The following is a 25,588-nucleotide window of genomic DNA, read 5'->3' on the forward strand; positions in this document are numbered from 1 at the left end:
CCGAAAACAATTTTGACAGATCTCTGAAAGACTACATCTGGCTGCACATCCGAGATCAATACAAACAGCTGATTGTCCAGGAAGGCTTAAGATCATGCAGTACAGATTTTCTTGCTGGGCCTCACTCACTCTGTTGTTTATTTCTGCAAACTATAAGACTTGTTGACACATTACTGACAACATACAGCTTAATTTATATACAGGAGCCATTAACAATAATTTTCACTATTATATGAAAGCACTGAATATAAAACAATTATATTTACTAACATAAATCAGTAAGTACAAAATTGTAGAAATATGACATAGAATTTCTGGCCAGTACTTAACCTCAGAAGTGAAAATTTTAGTAATGTTGACGGATAAACATTAAAGTAGATACATTATACAACCTTTTGGAACTATTAGTTCCTTCCTTAGCAAGGAGAGAAATAGTCTTGGTAATGTTATAATGGAAGAGTATATCACTCAAACACCAGGGCAAAAGTGACCACCTAAGTACAAGATTAGCTATAATATTTTATGAGCATGGAAAACTTGATTTCTCTTCCTGTAGAACCCATATTTTGGAAATGATAAACTATAATCTTTACCTTCTTCAAGTCTGAGGGTATTTCACCTGTCTCATATACCTTTGACACCAGATGGAATAGTTTTTCATGGCTGGCTCTCCCAAAAAAGCAAATGTGAAAATTACCAAATTACCAGTTTCATAAGTTATGGTCGCAAAATACTAACACAAATTCTTTACAGAAGAATGGAAAAATTGGTGAAAGCTGACCTTGGTGAAAATCAGTTTGTATTTCGAAGAAATGAAGGAACACGTGAGGCAATACTGACCCTACAATTTATCTTAGAAGATAGGCTAAGGAAAGGCACCTATGTTTACAACATTTGTAAACTTACAGAAAACTTTTGACAATGTTAACTAGAATGCTAGTCAACGGGCACGAAAGAGAAGCAGCGGTGGAGAAGGGAGTGAGATAAGGTTGCAGCCAATCTCCGAAGTTATTCAATCTGTACATGGAACAAACAGTAAAGGACACCAAAGAAAAATTTGGAGTAGGAATTAAAATACAGGGAGAAGAAATAAAGCCTTTGAGGTCTGTCAATGAAATTGTAATTCTGTCAGAGGCAGTAACATACATGGAAGAGCAGTCGAATGGAATGGACGGTGTCCTGAAACGATGATATCAACAAGAGCAAAACATGGATAATGGAATGTGGTTGAATTAAATCAGGTAATGCTAAGAGAATTAGATCACAAAACGAGACACTTACAGCAGTAGATGAGCTTTGCTGTTTTGGCAGCAAAACACTGGTTATGGTCGAAGAACAGAGGATATAAAATGCAGATGGCAATGGCAAGAAAGGCATTTCTGAAGAAGAGAAACTTGTTAACATCAAATATACAGCATTAGGAAGTCTTTCCTGAAGGTATTTGTTTGAAGTGTTGCCATATATGCAAGTGATACATGCACAATAAACAGCTTAGACAAAAAGAGAAGGAAGCTTTCAAAATGCGATGCTACAGAAGAATTTTGAATATCAGGTGGGTCAAGCACATAATGTATGAGTAGGTATTGAATAGAATTGGAAAGAAAAGAAATTGGACCAAAAGTAGGGATTGACTGTAAAGGCACATTCCGAGACATCAAGGAATTACCTGTTTAATACTGCAGAGAAGGGGGGGGGGGGGGGGGGTGAAGCAGCTCACACAGGATAGAGTAGCATGGAGAGCTGCATCAAATCAGTCTTCGGACTGAAGACCAAAACAACAACAATTTTTACTTATAAATAAAACATGTATTGCAAGTGGCAATCAAACATGTCAAATGCTTTCTGGATCTTACATCGTAAGGTATTAGCTGTAGTTCACCAAAACATTTTGCAGAACTCCACAATAAACAGATATAAGCAAAACAGTTTTTTTAGTCCTGTATATCAGACCTAACAGACTTCAATTTTATTCTAACCACAGGACATGCGATGTTGCTCCAAGGATCTGCGGTAAACACCAGTTTGAAGAGAATCCTACTTTTTGTTTTTATCAAAAGACTTCAGTTGCTTTTCAGTTCTGCATATAACTATTTCCGTCTTTTATTAGCAAATTATTGCATTGTCTTTAACAATTTAAAAGTAGCTCGGTTTTCTTCAGTTTCAACTTCAAAAGACAGGATTTGTAATTACGGTCTCTCGTTTGCCACAATACATCCAGGCAGCAAATGTATAAAGAGATGTTAAGAATCATTTTTTTATTAATTTCTTTACAAAAGTCAAAGCTAAATGTTCTCCAATAGTTCAATGCACAGAATGTTGATTCTTGCAAACATATTCTTATAATAATTTTATTTTGTTTAACATGAGTTTGTGATGTAACTATGATGGTAAAGTGAGAGATTCTTAGTGAAATATACTTTTTGTTGTCAGATATAAATATATTTTTCAACATAGCTAACTTTTAGGTTGATATAGGCTGTCCAAAAACTATCAGTGTGGGAACTGGTGAAAATGGAGGGAGTCAAATCTGATGAAAAGGGCTGATATTCCAAAAATTCATTAATTAAATGTAAGTAAATTTTCCAGTGTTACTAAGTCAAATTTCTTGATGTTTTCATCTGTGGTTGCAGTTGTGAGAGATCCTCCGCAAGGATCACCTTCGGCAGAAATATGGCCACATTTAAATTTTGATACCTTTCTTTTAACTGTTGAAAATATGTGTGAAATCTTCACCAACTTTAAATTAATTTCCATTCCATTGGCAATAAATCATCCAATACAAATTTATCACGAGGGAGCACTTTTCACTTTATCTATTTGTATACACATGAAGACTTTACATCACTGCATAAAGAAAACTAATCCAGATGTCAAGTGTTAGTTGAGAGTGAGTTTTTGGACAAAATGTACCAGTACGAGGAAGAAGAGAGTAGTAGAAAAAATGAACTGATTCATCAATTCAAGTGGGACCTAAGTTCTGCTGTACAGACCAAGTTTGTCTCCAAGTGACTTCCATGCACACGAAGATGGCTTGGGTACAATTATGTGACTGACAAATTACTTCAAGATGCTAGTCTCATGCTGGCTGCAATCTCAGGCGGCAAATTTTATGCAAAGGGAACTTTCCAAAACATTAAAATACATTATAAATACTTAAATCCGAATGATGACTATGTATCAAAGTAATACAAATCTGAAATTTAAGATTTTTCTAATAAAACTGCTTTAATTATTTCAAGATTCTTTAATTATTTCAGGATTTTATTTAAAGGGATGTTACTTTTTAGATAGTGTGATATTCCTGGCTGTTTTATTTTGCTAGAAGCTAGCCTTGTTACAGTTTGATACATATGAAGTAACCTATGGTACAAAAGTGGAGTGAGGTACAAGCAACAGATGGTACAGAATGTACCAGTCCCATGGGAGAGTCTGCCAGTTGTACTGAATTTGCTTGTGATTGGTCGGCACAATTGGGTGCTAGAGGCCCAAACGCCTAACTTCTCTTATTAACAATTTAATTAATTTTCATTGCATTTACCCAGTTTTTTATTGAGCAAGCAGTAAAGGAAACAAAAGAAAAATTTGGAGTAGGTATTAAAATTCATGGAGACGAAGTAAAAACTTTGAGGTTCGCCGATGACATTGTAATTCTGTCAGAGACGGCAAAGGACTTGGAAGAGCAGTTGAACGGAATGGACAGTGTCTTGAAAGGAGGATATAAGATGAACATTAACAAAAGCAAAACGAGGATAATGGAATGTAGTCAAATTAAATCGGGTGATGCTGAGGGAATTAGATTAGGAAATGAGACGCTTAAAGTAGTAAAGGAGTTTTGCTATTTAGGAAGTAAAATAACTGATGATGGTCGAAGTAGAGAGGATATAAAATGTAGACTGGCAATGGCAAGGAAAGCGTTTCTGAAGAAGAGAAATTTGTTAACGTCGAATATAGATTTATGTATCAGGAAGTCGTTTCTGAAAGTATTTGTTTGGAGTGTAGCCATGTATGGAAGTGAAACATGGACGATAACTAGTTTGGACAAGAAGAGAATAGAAGCTTTCGAAATGTGGTGCTACAGAAGAATACTGAAGATAAGTTGGATAGATCACGTAACTAATGAGGAGGTATTGAATAGGATTGGGGAGAAGAGAAGTTTGTGGCACAACTTGACTAGAAGAAGGGATCGGTTGGTAGGACATGTTTTGAGGCATCAAGGGATCACAAATTTAGCATTGGAGGGCAGCGTGGAGGGTAAAAATCGTAGAGGGAGACCGAGAAATGAGTACACTAAGCAGATTCAGAAGGATGTAGGTTGCAGTAGGTACTGGGAGATGAAGCAGCTTGCATCAAACCAGTCTCAGGACTGAAGACAACAACAACAACAATACCCAGTTTTTAGTATGACAATACCTCATAGTTACCTTACGAGTCTATCATTTCTGTTTAATAAATTTCACTTATTTTGAGAAACATAAGAGCAACGATATTGCAACCGAAGTGCGTCAGACACCTTTAGGTCACTTTGGCGCACCTGGGAGATGAAGTACTTCGGCTGCGCTAGTCATGCTGTTTTGGGTATTCTGGAGGGCCCGACAAGTATCTCTGTTTCAGACATCCTGGAGGGTCGGACATGCATTTCAATTTCATTCGTTGCTTAGATGTCAATAGAAATAGTCACTCTGTTTTGGATGTTCTTCAGAGCCAGACATGTTATACTCTTTATCAGGCATAACTTAGTTGTGAGTTAGTATGTAGTACTCACTCTGTCTAGTGCGTACTGAAGAGCCATGTTGTGCATTGTAAGACAGTGTATATGTGTGAATATTTGAATAATACACCAACTGGATACATTAATGAAAAGTGTCACCTACCATCATTGTCAATACTACAGATCTTGCCCTCTGTAGAAACAGAGACTAACTTGGGCAACTGGCATCCCGCAAAAAGTACAATCACAGGTTTTAACTGATGGCGTAGCAGCCTCTGCCAAAGAAGATCCCATGACCAACGAGCTGTCTTCTGTGCTGGGGACACAATTTTGGAAGACGGCAGGTAGGTTTAAACAATGGTCAGGAACTCTTGTTGAATTACTCCAGATCTTTCCAGCTTCCAGATCTGACTTCCAAAGGGACTCATAATTTATAACAGTCCATGATATTCTATCACATGCCATTCTCTTTACACACCTCTTGAGACCTGCTGATTCTATCTGTTCTCGTAAGGTTATTTTCTTTACTATCTCTACAATTATTATTGTGTCTATTCCTGTTACTTCAAATCTGCTTCTGCAAAATTTCATTTCACATGCTTGAATCTTACTTCAACCAGTTTTCTTCATTGTTCAGTTTACAAAAGCATTTGTAACGATAGCAAAACAGTGGGATAAATAGTATTCCATTGATTTGCCATGGGTCATCTTTCTTGCATACCAAACTCCTGGACATTTCTCAGAAATGTTACTGTTGTGTTGTTCTCTTACTAACTTTCTCACAATTTCTTCTACACATCCAATATATTTGAAGCCATCAGCATTATTTTTCAGCTGTCCTGCTCTCAATGCAAGGCCTCCACTAATCCTCTACATCTTTCTACTCATAATCATGATTTCATTCTTCCTTATTATTCCAACCACCTCTTCGCATTCATCTTACTCCACCTGAATTTCATATTTCTTATTTCTTCAATTTGTAGCTATGAAGGCTATCCAGAAAATAACCATTGTTTTGAAATAAAACATCAACAAAGTGGAAAAACCAAATTTTATTACATACATTTTAAAGCTACAGTCTTCAGGTATTTTTCTATGCATCTGCCATTCAAATGGAGACACTTATATCGTGGCACAGGTTTTTCAATACCACCTCTGTAGAAATCTGCCACCTGCAATTGCAACCATTGGTTTATATCGGCATGCAGTTGCACATCAGTATCAAAGTGTTGTGTAGTGAGCCATGTCTTCATTCCTGGGAGGAGGTGACAGTTGCTTGGCACCAAATACGAGATGTATGGTGGGTGATCAAACATCGCCCATGAATAAGGCCATAGGAGCTCTCGGGTACAACTAGTCGTATGTGGACGTGCGTTGTTATGAAAAAACAAAATTTTTGTGCTAAATTTTCCCCAATGCTTGTTTTGTGTCACCCGCCTTAACTTCATCAGTGTCATAATCGTGAAATGATGATTTTCACAAATTTTATTGTTGATTTTTCTCAACAGTTCATCAGTCAGAAAGCTAGGCCTACCACTGCAGTGATATCACCATTTTTAAAATCAATGTACCATTGCCTCACTTGACTTTCACTCACTATTCCTTTTCCATCCTTATCACACAGATTGTGATACATTTCAACTGGTTTGCAGTTTACATTTCAACTGGTTTGCAGTTTTTTGCCAACAAGAACCTAACCAGAGAAGGCACCTCCCAAGTGGTGGAACATTCTATAGCAGCTCATATTTTATAACACATCACAGAAAGCAAATCAGCAGAGATGCAGACTGCACGCTACCATTGCTGCATGTATACTGAGTGTTGGAAAGTTATGGCACCATGATGGAGCTGTGGTCCTGCCAACTGCTGCAACAGACTAAAAATGTCTGTTGCTTTCTGGATAGTTCTCATATTTTGTAACTTGATAAGATTTTATGTACTGATCTGATTCCAGTACCCACAATAACTGTGTCAAAAAGACTAGAACTGCTTGTTTCCAAAAGATTACAGATGTTATAAAGTTCTATGTATGCTCAAGACTAGTAATTCCACACAAATAAACCTTAAACAATTTTGTATGTCTACTTACCAAAGCCCATTACAATAAATAACATTTCTATCGCTGGTGACGAAGTCCCATGTTTGCAATGTACACTTCTGTGGCTGGTACAAAGTTTGCATATTTATGACATCACATTTCTGATAGCAAAGAGGTTCTACATTTGCAATGTTCCATTGTCTGCCATTAGCATAGAGGTTCTCAGACAATTTGAGCAGATCTTTATGCAACTACACATGTAGACATTGCTTTTTTTCCATCATTCTTTCCGTATTCTTGATGCATTAATGTGTGACTCTCATTACAGTATGTCTGTCATACCTCCAACACAGCATCCCTTGTTCTGGTTTTCTTGCTATGCCTGCATCACGCACAGCTAACCTTTCCGACAAGACACTCTCTGTGCCGCCTCCGTCTGCATGGCTCTCCAGAACTCATCAAGCAAGTGGCACCGTATGTCATCACTGGGGCACCTGCAGGGTCAGCCTCTTTCAGGCACCACTGCTGCAGTTCTCTAATTCTGGAAAGACTATGGGTGTAGACTTCTCTCGTGGTCTCTGTCAGCCTCCCTGGCTCTCTGAAGGAACATCTATTCCTCATCCCTTAACCACCCAGTTCCAATTCTATGCTTCTTTTCTTTCTGCTCAACTGCACACTTTGGCAGGTTGAAGCACAGCGGACTCTTGTGGTGCTCCAGCCTCTTCTTTCCGTGCTCCTTCATATATGCTCCTCTGGTGGCTTTGCACATAATAGTATTCTCTGGTGGTGTACTCCATTGCTTCCACACTCCTATACGTTGGATCTCCTGCCAGCTTTGCACACAATGGATTCCTGTGGTGCTCACCCTATTCCATCTGTGCTCCTCCCTTGGTGTCCCTCTCTCACTTTCAATGGCTCTACGCCATCAGCCCTGCTGCGATGAGCTACCTGCATCTGCTTTTTCTTTTCAGTCTTGCTCTGCCCCTGCCAGGTCACACCTGGACAGTGTACGATTGCATCAGTCACCGAGTCCTGCATGACAGGGACCAGACTGCAACTACCATGAGCTCCCTGCGCCTTGGGATACCCCTGCCTCTGCCTGGCGGATGCACTTCTACCATGTGGACACCTGTCAGTGCTGCAGTACCCAGCATCATGTTGGCACGGCTCTATCTCCACAGGGGTGCGGGGGCAGGTTCTATGTACTAGTTCCGCAATGCACCACAGTCACAACATGCCAGTGCAAAGACGTACCACTGTCACAACATGCCGCTACAAAGACATACCACCGACACAACATGCCATGGCAATGATGTGCCACTGTCACAATGATTCCACCATCTTTTTCCATTATGGAGAAGGGGATGCAAAATCTTCAGCTTTCATCAAGATGGCTCTGCATCTCTCATTTTCAAGGAGAAAGGTATGCCGCTTCTGCGGCCATTTGCTGACCACTTTGGCAACCCGATGTACACCCGCCTCTGGTTGGTTGAGGGCTCCCAGTCTTCCACTGGAACCAGCCTATGTGCCGGTAAGCCAATACGAGCCAGCAATGCGGCACACATATATAAACTTTCTGGACAACAACAAAACACGCTGGCTTGTTTCCACGGCATCTCCTGCAGCTGCCACATGAGGCACCAGTCTTTCCACCAGCAGAACATGCCCCAACAACCATGGCGCTGCCACTAAGTCAAGTGCTCCACATGGAAATCCTTCCGCCTGCCTATTTCAGAAGCCGCTCTACGACTAGCAGGTGACATTACGCAGGATTCTCTAGGGTTCTGCACTTTACTCTGGCTGCACCCAGCAGCCCACCCTTTGGAGCACAAGTATTCGCTTAGCATCTGGGTTCTATGCCAGCCATTCCCATAGGCTCATCAGTTGGGGCACATGCTCACCCAGCATATGTTCAGTGTACACTCTTGGCCTTTATGCTGGCCACACCCTGTAACTCATCAGTTGGAGCACTCGCTCATCCTTCAGGTATTTGTCCAGTTTATCTATGCTCCAGGCTTTACATCAGGCACACCCAGTAGTGTATCCTTCAGACAGGAAAATTGTTTTATTTTTGGTAAAATTCGGATAACTTTTTTTCCAAAATTTGTGTTATTTTTGTCAAATATGTTAGCCTTTCACAAATTAGTTAATACTTTTGCCAAATTTGTTTTTATTTTCCAATTTTTATGTATTTTTGCCAAACTTCATGTATTTTTTGCCACATTTAGTATTTTTTTTGTCAGATATGGTGTAATTATTTTTGCCGCATTTGGTGTCATTTTTTTCAGCAATATTCAGTGTCACTTTTTGCCACATCTATTTTTTTTTCAAATCTGACATTATTTTCTGCAAAATTTGATGGTTTCTTTCTTTCTTTTTCTTCTTTTTTTTTTTGCCAAATTTACTGGTTACTTTTGTTGAGTTCAGTGTTGTCTTATGCCATATTGGGTGTAATGTTAATCAACTTTGGTGTTACGTGTTTCCAAATTCAGTGTTACCTTTTAGCAAAAGCCTTTGTTACTATTTTTACCACATTCTGTGTTAGTTTTGCTGTTTTCGGTACTATTTTCACGTTTGCATCAAAGTTTATTATGCGGGGAATGAATTGACAGTTCAAGATTATACACAAACCTCATGCTTGAGCAGGTTAGAAGTCGAAATGCAGGTTTAACATTGAATAACTATCAGTTATGAATATTAGCACTGCTGTCCTCAGATTTATAGCATTTTTACATAGCTAAATTACAAATTTTATTAAATCTAGTACAAATTGCTAATTATGAATTATTTCGCTAAAAACCACTAATTTCATGATTTTTTGTAAAATTTTCCTGTACCTACCTAAGGAGCACAGGCTGAAATTCCTCATTAGCTGCTGCATGTAGAAACCACACATGAGCCAGGAGTTATGGATTTCAACAGATTTATTTACTAAATGTTATCTCTTCTTGTGATTGAGTTAGAACTGGTGTTATTTACCACGTGTTATGTCTTCTTGTAACTCATGAAAGGGAAACCATGAAGTACCGACTGTTACTGTTAACAATGTTTCTTCCTGCCACTCACTGTGAATTGGGTATTTGACTGTTTTCTGAACATTGTATTAACAGACTAATTATCTAATTTTATTCTCCTAACACGCTTTTTCCTCTTGAATTTCAGTACTCTTTTATGAATTGGAAATGAAACGCAAATAATTTGAAAGCCTGCTAAAATGCTCCATTAAAGCCATGTGATGCCTGTGATGTCACTGGCTTGCTCACTGCTTGTACTTTCATAATGCTAATTCACAATAATACCTTGTTTTGGAATTGGCGCTTCGGAACGGGTTACAAATGGTGTGTTGTACCATACTGTACAAAAACATGCATAAAAACCACTGAAATGTTGTTTTTGAGTGTTCCATGGAATGATAAAATGCATAAAATGTGGTTGCACTGTAGCGACAAATAGCCATCACATTGACACACAAGTATACTAACTTAATTGAAAATGTGTTGCACTGTGAAGCTAACATTAGGGAAAATTATTGTTTTTTCAACTACATCTCAATTATTTGGTAGTTCAGTTGTTTTACCAGTAGACCATCTAATTTTGTAAGATGATTCCACAGATCACTGGTTCAAATCTGACCAAAAGAACATTTTAACTTACTTGTAAAAAGACTCAGTATTCCTCTCATATAAAAATCTAATCAAAATTACGAAACTGCACCACGCTGGTCAGAAACAGAATATCGTTGTTCTTCCCTGGCTATTTATAAGTAATTACATTTGCAACTGCTATTCACACATGTCACATTCAAATAGATATTTTCTAGTTAATGTGACCACAAATTTTATACTTTATTAGAAATAATGTTTTTTTATCTTTATACTATCCAGCTAAAATACTTATTGTTTCAACTTTCACAGTTTTATCATCTTACATAAAGATGAAGTAAGTCTACTTCAGACACCAACGTTAGTTTACACTCACAAACATCACAGCCCTTAATGTTTATGTTGGCTGTGTGCTGTATATGCTTTATATCTGTCAGTATAACCTTATCGTCGTACACCTCATTGTACTGTGGGCATATGGTGATATCTTCACTATTAGCAATGGTTTCCAAAAAACGAGAATTGTTTGTTCACATAGTAAATGCATTTAACTTCTGTTGTCCATTTCTCAGACTAATACTAAAGTAAAACTAAATATAATATATCCCACAACTGAAACAACTGCTACAAACAGCTCTTGTTAACTCTATTTCTGTATTCTGTGCAAAACTTTTAAAAATATATGACACATCCAGGAATCGAACATGTGACCTCTGCATCTGCAGTCAGATGCACTAGTTGTTCAACCACTGAATGCTTGCTGGAAGCAGTATCTCTGCTGAGTGTCTTCTATAGAGGAAATCAGCATTACGTTTTGCCAAGAATAATTTTGTTGTGCTTGGGTCATAGCGCATGACTCATAGTCGACAATCTAGTTACAATACATGGGGATCCATTTGCAAAAGTTCTACAATTCCTTAGCTTTGACCGAGTTTCAGGATACTGCAGGGAGCAGGGAAAAGAATGTGCATCGTTGCAGATATCGTTGCTCTAAACGAGTGTAACATAAGCGCATCAACTTTTTCAAGTTTTGCACTATCAGCGTTCACAAAATTCCTTTCTACTATTACTTAAAAGTTATAATTGTTTTTTTCCATTGTATACCTTCATCCTACTCCTAACCTACGTCGTCTCTAGAGCATCCGCCAATAAAGGATATTTATTTATTTTTACGTTTTAATTACATAAAAATAACAGATATTTTGTGAGAATATTGACTGTAAATGCTATTTAAATGTTGTTATCAATCAGAACAACAACACTCCAAACCATATTTTTAACATAGGAAAATAGCCTATTGTTCACAGCATCATCATCAATAAACCATGTTCTTTGTGTACTTGGAAGCCAGCACTTCTTCACGCACCAAACACCAATCACCCCAGAAATGGTTCGTGTGACTTACAACACTGCAGACCTCAAATCCCTCCTGCACAACAAAGCAGTGACATGGTGTTGGTATTAATTACCTCTTACAACATAGAAAAAACCAACATCAGTTCAGCAAAGGATAAAATTATCTGTGGAGATATAACCTCTCATAAATGTTAAATGTGAATACTTGAAGTCATTAGTGCCAGGCTTATTCCTCTACGTAAAGGTTTTCCTACAGCTGAATAGCGTTCTGAAATGAAGTGTCATATATATAAAAATATACCATTACTCATTTTTCTACTAGGTCACAAGGTTTATCTGATTACTGTGTGCAGCACGTAACCAAAATAATGTATTTATGGATATTATGCCACTTAGCTCAGAAGTGACACTACCAAATGAGATGTCAAAAATGATAAAAACACTTAAGCTAACCATTCAATATCATTTTCTTTTTAACTCGTTTGGGCCATCTGTGGATCATAAGTGCTTGCGTTTTTGTTGTGCTGTTGTCACCTGCCACTTCTGGTGTTCTAGGTGAAATTTAGTAGTTCTTTTTTCCTTAGCATCTTGTGCTCAGTATTCCTTCATTTTCCTGCTCAATTTTGTCTTTGTGTTCCTTGGAGCATTTCCTGTTTCATTGTGGCTAAGTTCCATTAGGAACTTGAGAAAGGGTTCAGTTTTAATAGCTACATGGTAGTCACCCCTGTTAGTCATTAAGTTTTGCCTAATATTAAGTTCTGCAAGGTTTTTCTCTGTTGTTGTTGTGGTCTTCAGTCCTGAGACTGGTTTGATGCAGCTCTCCATGCTACTCTATCCTGTGCAAGTTGCTTCATCTCCCAGTACCTACTGCAACCTACATCCTTCTGAATCTGCTTAGTGTATTCATCTCTTGGTCTCCCTCTACGATTTTTACCCTCCACACTGCCCTCCAATATTAAATTGGTGATCCCTTGATACCTCAGAATGATGTCCTACCAACCGATCCCTTCTTCTTGTCAAGTTGTGCCACAAACTTTTCTTCTCCCCAATCCTATTCAATACTTCCTCATTAGTTATGTGATCTACCCATCTAATCTTCAGCATTCTTCTGTAGCACCACATTTCGAAAGCTTCTATTCTCTTCTTGTCCAAACTATTTATCGTCCATGTTTCACTTCCATACATGGCTACACTCCATACAAATATTTTCAGAAAAGACTTCCTGACATTTAAATCTATATTCGATGTTAACAAATTTCTCTTCTTAAAATACGCTTTCCTTGCCATTGCCAGTCTAGATTTTATATCCTCTCTACTTCGACCACATCAGTTATTTTGCTCCCCAAATAGCAAAACTCCTTTACTACTTTAAATGTCTCATTTCCTAAACTAATTCCCTCAGCATCACCCGACTTAATTCGACTACATTCCATTACCCTCGTTTTGCTTTTGTTGATGTTCATCTTATATACTCCTCTCAAGGCATTGTCCATTCCATTCAACTGCTCTTCCAAGTCCCTTGCTGTCACTGACAGAATGACAATGTCATCGGCGAACCTCAAAGTTTTTATTTCTTCTCCATGGATATTAATACCTACTCCGAGTATTTCTTTTGTTTCCTTTACTGCTTGCTCAATATACAGATTGAATAACATCGGGGAGAGGCTACAACCCTGTCTTACTCCCTTCCCAACCACTGCTTCCCTTTCATGCCCCTCGACTCTTATAACTGCCATCTGGTTTCTGTACAAATTGTAAATAGCCTTTCGCTCCCTGTATTTTACCCCTGCCACCTTTAGAATTTGAAAGAGAGTATTCCAGTCAACATTGTCCAAAGCTTTCTCTAAGTCTACAAATGCTAGAAATGTAGGTTTGCCCTTCCTTAATCTTTCTTCTAAGATAAGTTGTAAGGTCAGTATTGCCTCACGTGTTCCAGTATTTCTATGGAATCCAAACTGATCTTTCCTGAGGTCAGCTTCTACTAGTTTTTCCATTTGTCTGTAAAGAATTCGTGTTAGTATTTTGCAGCTATGGCTTATTAAACTTATTGTTTGGTAATTTTCACATCTGTCAACACCTGCTTTCTTTGGGATTGGAATTATTATATTCTTCTTGAAGTCTGAGGGTATTTCACCTGTTTCATACATCTTGCTCACCGGATGGTAGAGTTTTGTCAGGACTGGCTCTCCCAAGGCCGTCAGTAGTTCCAATGGAATGTTGTCTATTCCGGGGGCCTTGTTTCAACTCAGGTCTTTCAGTGCTCTGTCAAACTCTTCACGCAGTATCGTATCTCCCATTTCATCTTCATCTACATCCTCTTCCATTTCCATAATATTGTCCTCAAGTACATCGCCCTTGTATAGACCCTCTATATACTCCTTCCACCTTTCTGCTTTCCCTTCTTTGATTAGAACTGGGTTTCCATCTGAGCTCTTGATGTTCACACAAGTTGTTCTCTTATCTCCAGAGGTCTCTTTAATTTTCCTGTAGGCAGTATCTATCTCACCCCTAGTGAGATAAGCCTCTACATCCTTACATTTGTCCTCTAGCTATCCCTACTTAGCCACTTTTGCACTTCCTGTTGATCTCATTTTTGAGACGTTTGTATTCCTTTTTGCCTGCTTCATTCACTGCACTTTTATATTTTCTCCTTTCATCAATTAAATTCAGTATTTATTCTGTTACCCAAGGATTTCTACTAGCCCTTGTCTTTTTACCTACTTGATCCTCTGCTGCCTTCAGTACCTCATCCCTCGAAGCTACCCATTCTTCTTCTACTGTATTTATTTCCCCCATTCCTAACAATTGTTCCCTTATGCTCTCCCTGAAACACTGTACAACCTCTGGTTCTTTCAGTTTATCCAGGTCCCATCTTCTTAAATTCCCACCTTTTTGCAGTTTCTTCAGTTTTAGTCTGCAGGTCATAACCAATAGATTGTGGTCAGAGTCCACATCTGCCCCTGGAAATGTCTTACAATTTAAAACCTGGTTCCTAAATCTCTGCCTTACCATTATGTAATCTATCTGATACCTTTTAGTATCTCCAGGGTTCTTCCATGTATACAACCTTCTTTCATGATTCTTAAACCAAGTGTTAGCTATGATTAAGTTGTGCTCTGTGCAAAATTCTACCAGGCGGCTTCCTCTTTCATTTCTTAGCCCCAATCCATATTCACCTACTACGTTTCCTTCTCTCCCTTTTCCTACACTCGAATTCCAGTCACCCATGACTATTAAATTTTCATCTCCCTTCACTATCTGAATAATTTCTTTTATTTCATCATACATTTCTTCAATTTCTTAGTCATCTGCAGAGCTAGTTGGCATATAAACTTGTACTACTGTAGTAGGTGTGGGCTTCGTATCTATCTTGGCCACAATAATGCGTTCACTATGCTGTTTGTAGTAGCTTACCCGCATTCCTATTTTCCTATTCATTATTAAACCTACTCCTGCATTACCCCTATTTGATTTTGTGTTTATAACCCTGTAGTCACCTGACCAGAAGTCTTGTTCCTCCTGCCACCGAACTTCACTAATTCCCACTACATCTACCTTTAACCTATCCATTTCCCTTTTTAAATTTTCTAACCTACCTGCCCGATTAAGGGATCTGACATTCCACGCTCCGATCCGTAGAACGCCAGTTTTCTTTCTGCTGATAACAACATCCTCTTGAGTAGTCCCCGCCCGGAGATCCGAATGGGAGACTATTTTACCTCCGGAATATTTTACCCAAGAGAATGCCATCATCATTTAATCATACAGTAAAGCTGCATGCCCTCGGGAAAAATTATGGCCGTAGATTCCCCTTGCTTTTAGCCGTTCGCAATACCAGCACAGCAAAGCCGTTTTGGTTATTGTTACAAGGCCAGATCAGTCAATCATCCAGACTGTTGCCCTTGCAACTACTGAAAAGGCTGCTGCCCCTCTTCAGGAACCACACGTTTGTCTGGCCTCTCAACTGATACCCCTCCGTTGTGGTTGTACCTACGGTACAGCTATCTGTATCGCTGAGGCACGCAAGCCTCCCCACCAACGGCAAGGTCCATGGTTCGGGGGGGGTTTCTCTATTTGCTTGATTTACAGGGATACTATGATTTTACCACTGTGTCTACTTTGAAGATCTTATATGACAGCCGATGAATGTCGTCCATTCTGCACAGATGATCACAGAAAGCCAGTAATATTTTTCTGATGACATTGGTAAGGGTTTCTTTGAGTTTGTGGAGTTTATGATTAGATTTGTACCATCGTCTCCCATCTGGTAGGGTCCTTGGCTCCACTACCCTTTGCAGGAACTCTTTTTCATATACTTTAATTCTTATTGGGATCTTCTTGTTTAGGAATAAGTACTCTGCCACATAGAGGACTGACAGTCTGACTACTGTGTTACAGTGTATTAGTTTGATATTTGTTGATAGATTTTAGAGGCGTACATTTTTCTGCAAGCATAAGATGCCCTATATATTTTGATTTTTCTTTGTTCGAGAATTACAATTTTACTGAGGTAATCTGAAATCCATTCTCCAGAGTACATTTTGGTTTCAGATCTCTTGATATGCTTGATAGCACTGGTTCTCATTATTCTACAGTAATGACTCCACTCTTTCCAATGTTGATCAACAGATCTATTTTCTCTGTTATTAAATGTAGTGCTTGGAGTTACAGGGCAGCCCCTAGCATCTCGTTTGCTAGATTAATCAGGTTGCGGACTGCATACGAGAGAAGAACATTTTGGAGCTGAGCAGAACACATTACTAATACTACCATTTGATCAAATAAGGTGGAGGATTGCCACTAAAACCCTTTTCTGATTTACTCTTTTGGGTGTCAGTTAATTCAAAACACAACATATTCTACACATTTGTGTGATAATGGGAAATACTGTCAGAGGTTTGTCCATCCATGTATAAGACATCAAATGAAGTACGGCAATAGGAAAGGAACATGCAGTAGTGAAGAGAATAATTTCTAACAACTGAAAATACAGAAAAAGTGCAAGTTAAAAAAGCAATGAAATGTGTATTAGTTACTTTACACTCTAAAGAAATTTTCGGGTTTCATGTTTCCCACTCTTTGTTCAAACTGTCTAGTATGCTTGTCTCAGACTAAGTATTCATAAAAAATGCTTAATTTTAAATCATGAACACTAACCAAAACTAATAAAATGTTTACAAAAGCAAATGTTAAAAGAGCAAGTTGGCCATTTTGAAAGGATACAAGGTTTTCCTTTCAATAATATTGCGCTAATCTATATTGCATTAAACTTTCTGTGTAATAATTGGCATAAGCAGCAGATAACACTGGAAACTGCGATAATTTTTTACCTATGAAGGTCATGCACTTAACTAAGCAATAATGTGAGTTAGTGGCATGCATGGTTAACTACGTAACACAAATTAATTTCACATCAAATTTTAAATAAACAGAAGTGGGAAAATGAAGGGATGAAGAGCATTATATCCATGTTATTAGACAAGCAAGATCACAGTATGGAACTATTACTAACCAGCAGGTTGAATAGGTTCATCACTTGATTCTGCATCTCCGGTCTGAGCGTTGGAGGTAGACAAAACTGAAAGTACCATGCCTAATGTTACCTACAATCTTCAGTGAAATTACAGAAGCTATTTATAATATGAATATTTCACGAAACATGTATCTCTTGTCTTATAGGAAGTAACACAAATTTATAGTATATAATAAGCACTGTCCCACAGTAAGATTAAGAATATAAAATAAAAATTTCAGGACTTCACTGATGTGTGCCATAGCAAGGGGTGTCAGTATGTATATTTCATATGTTCAGTGATTTCAAAGAGAAGGTATATGATTAGAAACATAATCTTGTTTTAAGGAATGAAAAATATATAACACAGCAATAACACTGACACCCCACCGACCTGATTTTACAAAATAAATTGAACCTGAAGAACATCTCTACAGAAATTTGAGCATAATAGACACCAGAATGATACTAGATAACCATAACTACAAGTAATATCAATTACACTCATATCGTATGATTATAACATTAACATATAAAATGCTCACTCAGTGTTACCAATCTAACAAAAGACTACCAGTCAAAATTACTTTCTTGAATTCAACTACAGCAAAAATACAAATACAATTTACACCAAATTACAGCCCAGTTATCCCACAAATACAGTAGAACAACAAGAAAGAAATACAGTCATCTGTTTATACTCCGTCATTCCATACAATAGCTAAAAAAAGAGAACAGTGCGAACACATGTAAGTAAAAATCAGAGAAATATTACATACAAACGTCTTCTGACCACAATCTAAGATAAAAGAACTCCTGAACATACCAGGGATGTACAATGAATGTGGCCACCAATATATCAGACAAATGCAGAAATGTATCTGGTGGTGGTGGTTAGTGTTTAACGTCCCGTCGACAACAAGGTCATTAAAGACGGAGCGCAAGCTCGGTTTAGGAAAGGGTGGGAAGGAAATCGGCCGTGCCCTTTCAAAGGAACCATCCCGGCATTTGCCTGAAACGATTTAGGGAAATCACGGAAAACCTAAATCAGGATTGCCGGAGACGGGATTGAACCATCGTCCTCCCGAATGCGAGTCCAGTGTGCACTGTATCTTAAAATACTGTGGAGAACACATCAGGTGAGTGATGAACACATCAGGGCTGGGGCATACAGAGAAATCAGCTGTGGCACAGTACACTTTTAACTTTGAGAACGCCACATTGCTATGGTGAGCAACAGTACTAGGGCGCCATTATTAAGGAATCCTTAGAAGTACAGATTCCAGCAATGTCCAGCATGCAAGATGCATCTGGAATGCCCATGCAGAAATTGAAGCACAGCCTGCAGCCGACCTGCCATTCCCACCACTGCACCCCCACCCTCTCCACGTGGACCAGCAACAAAGGACCCTGCTGCTCACACCCATATGGAAGAGGCACACCACTAGTAAACATACTGGAACCTAAGCAAATCTTGACAATTCACCAGAAGATGATGAGTGTGATGATCATCGAAATGTTGCGGTTTCTTAACACTATTACTTGGCTGCAAAACAGAGCATGTAATCAGTAGCATACAGTAGGAAAGTCAGTATTCACACTATTCTCAATGCTCATCTGAAATATCTGAAGCATTTGAAAACATTTCACATGACGAGGATTATTACATGCACACAACTTTAAATTATTTGAGTGCTGTGTATATCCTGTTTCTAAAAATGCTTTTGTCATCCTGTGTCAACATTCAGTGATACATGTATAAATTGAGGCAGTGCACCAGTAAAATTTTGAGTAAGCTGGAACACACTTTGAATAAGTTGGAGCACACTTATTTGCACTTCTTTTACTTCTGTATCCTATTGTGGCACTCTAAAAATCTATAGAACAATGGAGAATCCAGGATGGAATGTAACAGGATAGTTGCTACTCACCACATAACGGAGATGCTGAGTCGCAGAAAGGCACAACAAAAATACTGTCGGAAAGTCAGCTTTCGGTCTACAAGGCCTTTGTCAAAAAAAAAACGACAACACACACACACACAGATATATGCACGCACGTGCAGGTGCACCTACGGAAATGCAACTCTCACGCACTGGGTTGCGTTTGCGTGTGTGTGTAATTTTGACAAAGGCCTTAGAGTCTTTTTGTTGTGCCTTTCTGCGACTCAGCATCTCCGCTATATGGTGACTGGCAACTCACCTTTTCATTATACTGTTAAAACTGTAGATATTTCTTTCTGGTTTACTCTACTTAAAAAAAAATTATGCAAGGAGTTGGAAGAACTTTGTTCCACAACAATCAAACTGATTAACTTCTGAGGTCACTGTGCAGGTTCCATGTTATTGCCTGAGTCACACTTTTTTTATATCATGTGTAACTACTGCACATTTCATGGTATGAGAGATTTGTGATAAATTCCAGTGGTCCCCGAATAATGAAGTTTGTCTATAGTCCAATGCATAAAGATAAGCAATGTTGAAAAATAAGCAGAATTTTATGTACTGTGGAGCATTTTCATGTACAAGCTTCAATTAGCCATATATTCAGTCACTTTATCCAAATACAATATCTTGTTCCTGCACTACATAGCCATTATACATACTATTGTTTTCTCTACTTTTAGTTCTCTCTCATTAACTCTTCAGTCATGATACTCTTTTGGGATTTTATATAAAGTAACAAACATTTACTTAGAACATACTAAACCAAATCCCTTTTAAGAAAACAGTTAGCAAAAACATTTATTTCTGTACATGAAAATTATCTTGGCCATCACAATGTAGTATTCATGCTGCTTCACTCAGCCTCTAGGCACATTTCTCCTCAAATGGCGACTAAATCAGCAGATTTCAATCAAATATTTGTGCCAGCAACAACCCATTTTTGTTGTAAAACAATACTTTCGTGCAGAAGCACCCTTTATCACAGTTCTTTAATACACACTTTCCTATTGGAGGTAATATGCTGTGGCCTTCTTCTGAACTTTAAGCTGATATATGCAGTCAGTTATATGAAGGCCTACAGCTTAATGCTAACTATGAATCCCAGTGGAATTTGGCATTTTGGTGTGATAAGTGACAGACTGAAGACTGAATAGATATTACCTGTGATCAAACATTCCTGTAAAGTGCCAGAACGTAAGCAATCTGCTCTCTTGTACAACAGATTAGCACAATTTAAAAGCGATCACCATTTAGCTTCTCCCAATAAGTCCACTGACAGGTGGTGATGTATCGAAAGATTCTTTGTTGTGACATAAATACAATAACGCAATTATAGAAATAATATAATGACACTTTTCTGTTCCTTTGTTACAAAAGAATACCTGTTAATTTGGATTTATCTCTTTGTATTGTTAACACTGACATCAATGTTTGTGTGTGACTGATTCCTTCCACATACTTTCATTTTTATTTGATGTTTTGATACATATGTGATGATGCTCAAGTATCTAGACATTATTCAGCCATTTTGGTATTACGTGCTGCTGGGAACCTCATGAACATCAACTCTGTTGATGTATTTGCCAATCGCATGTTATTGTGTTTAAGTTATGTTCTGGCCATACTCTGTCCTTACTTAGCTGTAGAAAAGGACCAGTGATACTTTCTATGCAGCGTCCACCATCAATTGCTGGGACATCCAGTTTCTTTCTCCAATTGTGGTACATATACATGGCTGTAAAATACCTGAACATCATCCAGCCGCAAATCCTACAAGTCTCTACGTAGCACAAAGTAATCACAATAGTAGTATACTTTTTGTCCATGGACAAACTAAACTTGCAACAGCTTTCTGAGACTACATCCAGCTTTATATATAACTTGAAGAATCTGTAGTAGACTCTGAAAAAGTGGCTATGTTATACTGCAGGTGTCAGCAGAAAGAGAAAATGTCATTTTCTGCAATGGAAAAGAGAAATAAAGGTTTGAAATTTCAAATCCAAAAAGATGTCCTTTCCAGAATCTGAAACATTCTTGACCTCTATGTGATGTAATAGAGTGAAACATGTAGTCCCAGAGATACGAATTCAGCAAGTCAGTGGCATGGACACATAATAAAATGTCAAGTTGGAAGGTCATGATTATCTTTGTTCAATGCTGGCCTGTGTAAAGTCAGTTCTACAGTACAATTTGATGGTAACTTCAGGAGGTTTCCCATTTTCATTTAGTTGAGTGTTGGGTCTGGTGTATAATTTATATAAAGTATTCAAAATGTAGCTGTGAAGATATATTTGGTTTGTTGAATTTAAAAAAATTTGAGACATTTAGGGTGGCGAGCACCAAACTAGTATAAATTACTCTTGTAGTAACTCTTCTTTAGTCTGAACTACTTTAATATATTACTTATGTAGTAATATACTCTTTTAGTAACTGTTGGAGAGCTCAATTTCTATTTACTTATTTAGTCGTAACTAAAGTAGTAACGCCTTTTTACTAAAGACTTTACATTCCCTCTCGGAAAATATTGATTGTTGGCAGACATTATTGCATCACCTTTTGCATAATTTATGTTCATCACTATAATTTTAGAAGCTACAAAGAATTATTAAATTGAATTATTAAAGTTGGAAAATCTAAATGTTATTGCACTAATCAATGATAATATCTGTGTGTTGTGAAAAAGAAACGTGCTATTAATAGTTGAATCTATTGTTAACCCCACTATCTACAGCTAGCATCGTCCATTGTTGGTTGGTGACACGTATTAATTTAAGTGCCAGTTTGAGATATGAGCTAGCAGCAACATGGAGGTAGCCAAGAAACATTCAAGAAACATACCAGAAAATGAAAAAGGGCAGTTTGCTGAAATTTTACTAGCAAAACTAGGTACAATTTTAATTAAAGTAATTAAGTATAATAGACCTCCTGACAGCTTGTCCTGCAGCATCTACTTCTGGCTGAAATGCATATTGTTCGATGTCATTCACCTTCACAGCTTCAGAGTGAAACACATCTCTAACTTCTATTCCAAAGTTGTGTAGAACTGCAGCAGCCACAATAACATTCCCACACTTTTTTGGTTTAAATCACATTGTTTTGGTAAGAATTTGGAAACGTTTCTTCCAAACAATGAACACTCACTCTATTACATATATGGTAGGAATATGGGCTCTATTGTAGCCCATTCAGCTCCTGTGTGGGCTTGAAACACACGTGTCATAAGATTTTTGAAGAGAGCATATCCACTATGTCCAATAAGCAACCCTTTACACAGTCCATTTTCAAATTCTGTAGCAACTCTACTGTTGTCCCAAATGCACGCATCATGTGTGGAACCCGGACAATGGCTTACCACATTCAAAATCTTCACATTGGCATCACAGATGATTTGTATATTGATAGAAAACAGATTCTTGTGATTTTTGTGTAGTTCTGTTTGTGTTCCAGAAGGACAAAGTAAGTGTAAATGTACACAATCTATGGCCCCTATGACATTTAGGAATCCACCAGTTCGATAGAATTCCCTTTTGTTCTTCAATATATTTTCTTGGCTCTGTGGCATGGACATACACAGTGGCTTTAAGGAAATTAAAGGGTTTATCACACTGTTACAAGCTCTTCCAGCAGTAGTAAAATGGGTATTAATGAGATCCCCTGCTACGATTACATAAGTATGTGTGTGAAAGATTCGCAGTCCACAAAGAAGTTGCAGCCTAGGAGACAAAGCAGAGTTCCTGTCAGAATTATGCTGCAGTAACGGCTCCAGCATACCAATCAGCAACTCAAAAGATTCCTTACGAAACCTAAACCACCCTTTGATAACACTGTCACTATAAATCACAAATGGGTCTCTTCTGTCCATTACGACCCTCATTCATGGGATGTTCACCTCTTCCCTCACCTCCAGGTATTCTTCGTCATCCAGGTAATCCATAGAATTCGAAACTTAAAACACAAAACTCAAAGATCGCACCTTACTCTCTTACTTTACTCCACACGTTTTTCTATTCTCGACAAAGGATTTGCTGGCCAAAAGGTCACTTTCAGACAGAATTTTTGTTGTGCCTATCTGTGACTCAATATCTCTGCTATATTGTGAGTAGCAATTATCCTTCTTATAATATTGTTACATTCTAACCTGGATTTTCAACTGTTTCATTTTGGCTTAAACTTTAGACAGATTATTGACAATTCCTGAAGTACACTGGCTACTCATAGTGTCAAAATTAACAATTTTTGTACTAACAATGCAATGTTCCTCATTTCTGGGACTCTTTCGTGTAGCTTCTTGGCTCTTTCTGCCAACTCTCTGCTTCTTAATTTTTACCCAAGGCTTTTCCAACTCTGGCCTTTGGGGCATGGGGACCTGCGAGTACCCGTCAGCTCACCTGCAGGCTGTCATAGGTAGTGTAGGCTACCCACAGGCCGTACCACTGCATGGCATTCACATTTTGTTCTGTTGAATATGTAAGTCATTTAAGTACCCCACCCATGGACAAAAGGCCAAGGTACATAATCGCGTAATCTATGGCACGACTGTGATTGCATCAGCTTTTTGCCCATTCCTACTCACCCTCTGGCCATGGGCACCCAGATTCCATAGCACATGCACTCAGGCTAGAACAACCTGCTTTAAGCCATACTGCAACTAGTTGTAACAGAATACTTAAAACAAAATTTGACACAGGAACCTTTTGTAATATCGGAACTGCAGACTAGTTTCAGAAATGAATAGGTTGTTAAAGAAACAAGATTGAAAGGATAAGAGAATACTCTAAAGGAAATCCTGTGGAACTGTTTATCAATTTTTGGTGAAATCACTTTTCCAACATTTTGAACAGACATCTTTTTCTATTTTTCAACATGTAAGAAAATATTTTTAAGGTAAGCAATATTGACAAACATAGTAAAAGTGTCAAACAGCATCAACCAACCAAATACGTCTAATTTCAAATTTCATCACTGGTGTGTGATTGGCATCCTTAACCATTTTAAATGATGCAGTATAGATATTCAGACAGTTTGTCAAATGTTTACCGTAACTGTCTGATATATATATATCCCAAATTTACATACGAATGTCAACTGCAGCCAATTAATGCTTGTTAGCACGGTAAGCATAAAAATACATATCAAAATATAGATAAGAGCTAAAACAACTCCATGAATGTGATATTTTACTATTTTTAACCTGATTCATCCACAGTTTAAATGGATTGTCTCCCAGTAAATCATCAACACTTTTCAAACATGGATAGCATTCAACGTTTCAGCTTACTTTTAGTAAATATCTGTATCCACCTGTACATCTTCCAGTGCAGTCTCGCAATATAGCCCTACACTCTTTTTGTACATATCTTGAAAATCTCCTGAATATGAATATATAGCTTGATGAACAGTGCCATGTTGTCAGTTTCACTTAAAACAGGATACTGTGAAATGTTTTGGTGTACTGGTAGGCTAAACAACCACTACAAAAGAAATTTACTGGATACTGTATCAATTGAAATCAAGACTGTATGTATCTGCATATACTGACTGACATTGACAAATAAGGTAGACGAATAATAACAAAGTGAAAAGGGGTTACTTATGACATTTGAAGTTACTCAGCATCGCACAATATGTATAAAAAGAAGTTTATTTTGGTGTAGAAGTGAAGCTAGCCTGGAAGTCCCAGAACAGGTCTCATCTACTGAAATTGATTTATATTATTCCACTCTTATTTCTGAATACATTGCCTTATTCACACACCAAAAAAAGTTTTGCGTCACCCCGGTTACCAGAAGTCCTGAACACAGATGTTGACTGTGGATATTGTATCACAGACACAGTCCCTTTTATTGTTCAGAGATGTCACAAAACCCGCCCAAAGATGTAAACCACCATGCATGAGCAGCACCTATTAGACGGAGGGGATCCCCCAATCAGTCCCAGTCATTCCACCAGGAAGGAGTTACACGGCCCGTGTTGTCTGTAGTTCAACCATGCCTAGACAGTGAATACCACGGTCCGATAGTGTTCGCATTGTTACTCTGTGCCAGGAAGGCCTCTCAACAACGGAAGTGTCTAGGTGTCTCGGAGTGAACCAAAGCGATGTTGTTCAGATGTGGAGGAGATACAGAGAAACAGGAACTGTTGATGACATGCCTCGCTCAGGCCACCCATGGGCTGCTAATGCAGTGAATGACCGCTACCTACGGATTATGGCTTGCGAGGAACCTGTGACAGCAACGCCACTATGTTGAATAATGCTTTTCGTGCAGCCACAGGATGTCATGTTAGGACTCAAATTGTATACAACAGGCTGCATGATGCGCAACTTCACTCCCGACGTCCATGGCAATGTCTATCTTTGCAACCATGACACGATGCAGCACGGTACAGATGGGCTCAACAACATGCCAAATGGACCACTCTTGACTG

General features: G+C 38.2%; 1 protein-coding gene across 5 annotated transcripts in view; it reads right to left on the reverse strand.

The window, feature by feature from the left end:
* The window catches only part of LOC126283944 (peregrin), a 242,985-nt gene that overhangs the window by 90,857 nt on the left and 126,540 nt on the right, over positions 1 to 25,588 (reverse strand). For 3 of the 5 annotated variants that reach the window (XM_049982346.1, XM_049982347.1, XM_049982351.1), the window contains exon 15: positions 17,217 to 17,282. The exons of the other annotated variants lie outside the window; for them this stretch is intronic. In XM_049982346.1, the coding sequence (XP_049838303.1) occupies positions 17,217 to 17,282 (66 nt within the window). The remainder of the gene's footprint in view (positions 1 to 17,216; positions 17,283 to 25,588) is intronic. 5 annotated transcript variants of the gene reach the window in all.

This window comes from Schistocerca gregaria, chromosome 8, assembly GCF_023897955.1.
Source record: "Schistocerca gregaria isolate iqSchGreg1 chromosome 8, iqSchGreg1.2, whole genome shotgun sequence".
Taxonomy (NCBI): Eukaryota; Metazoa; Arthropoda; class Insecta; order Orthoptera; family Acrididae; genus Schistocerca; species Schistocerca gregaria.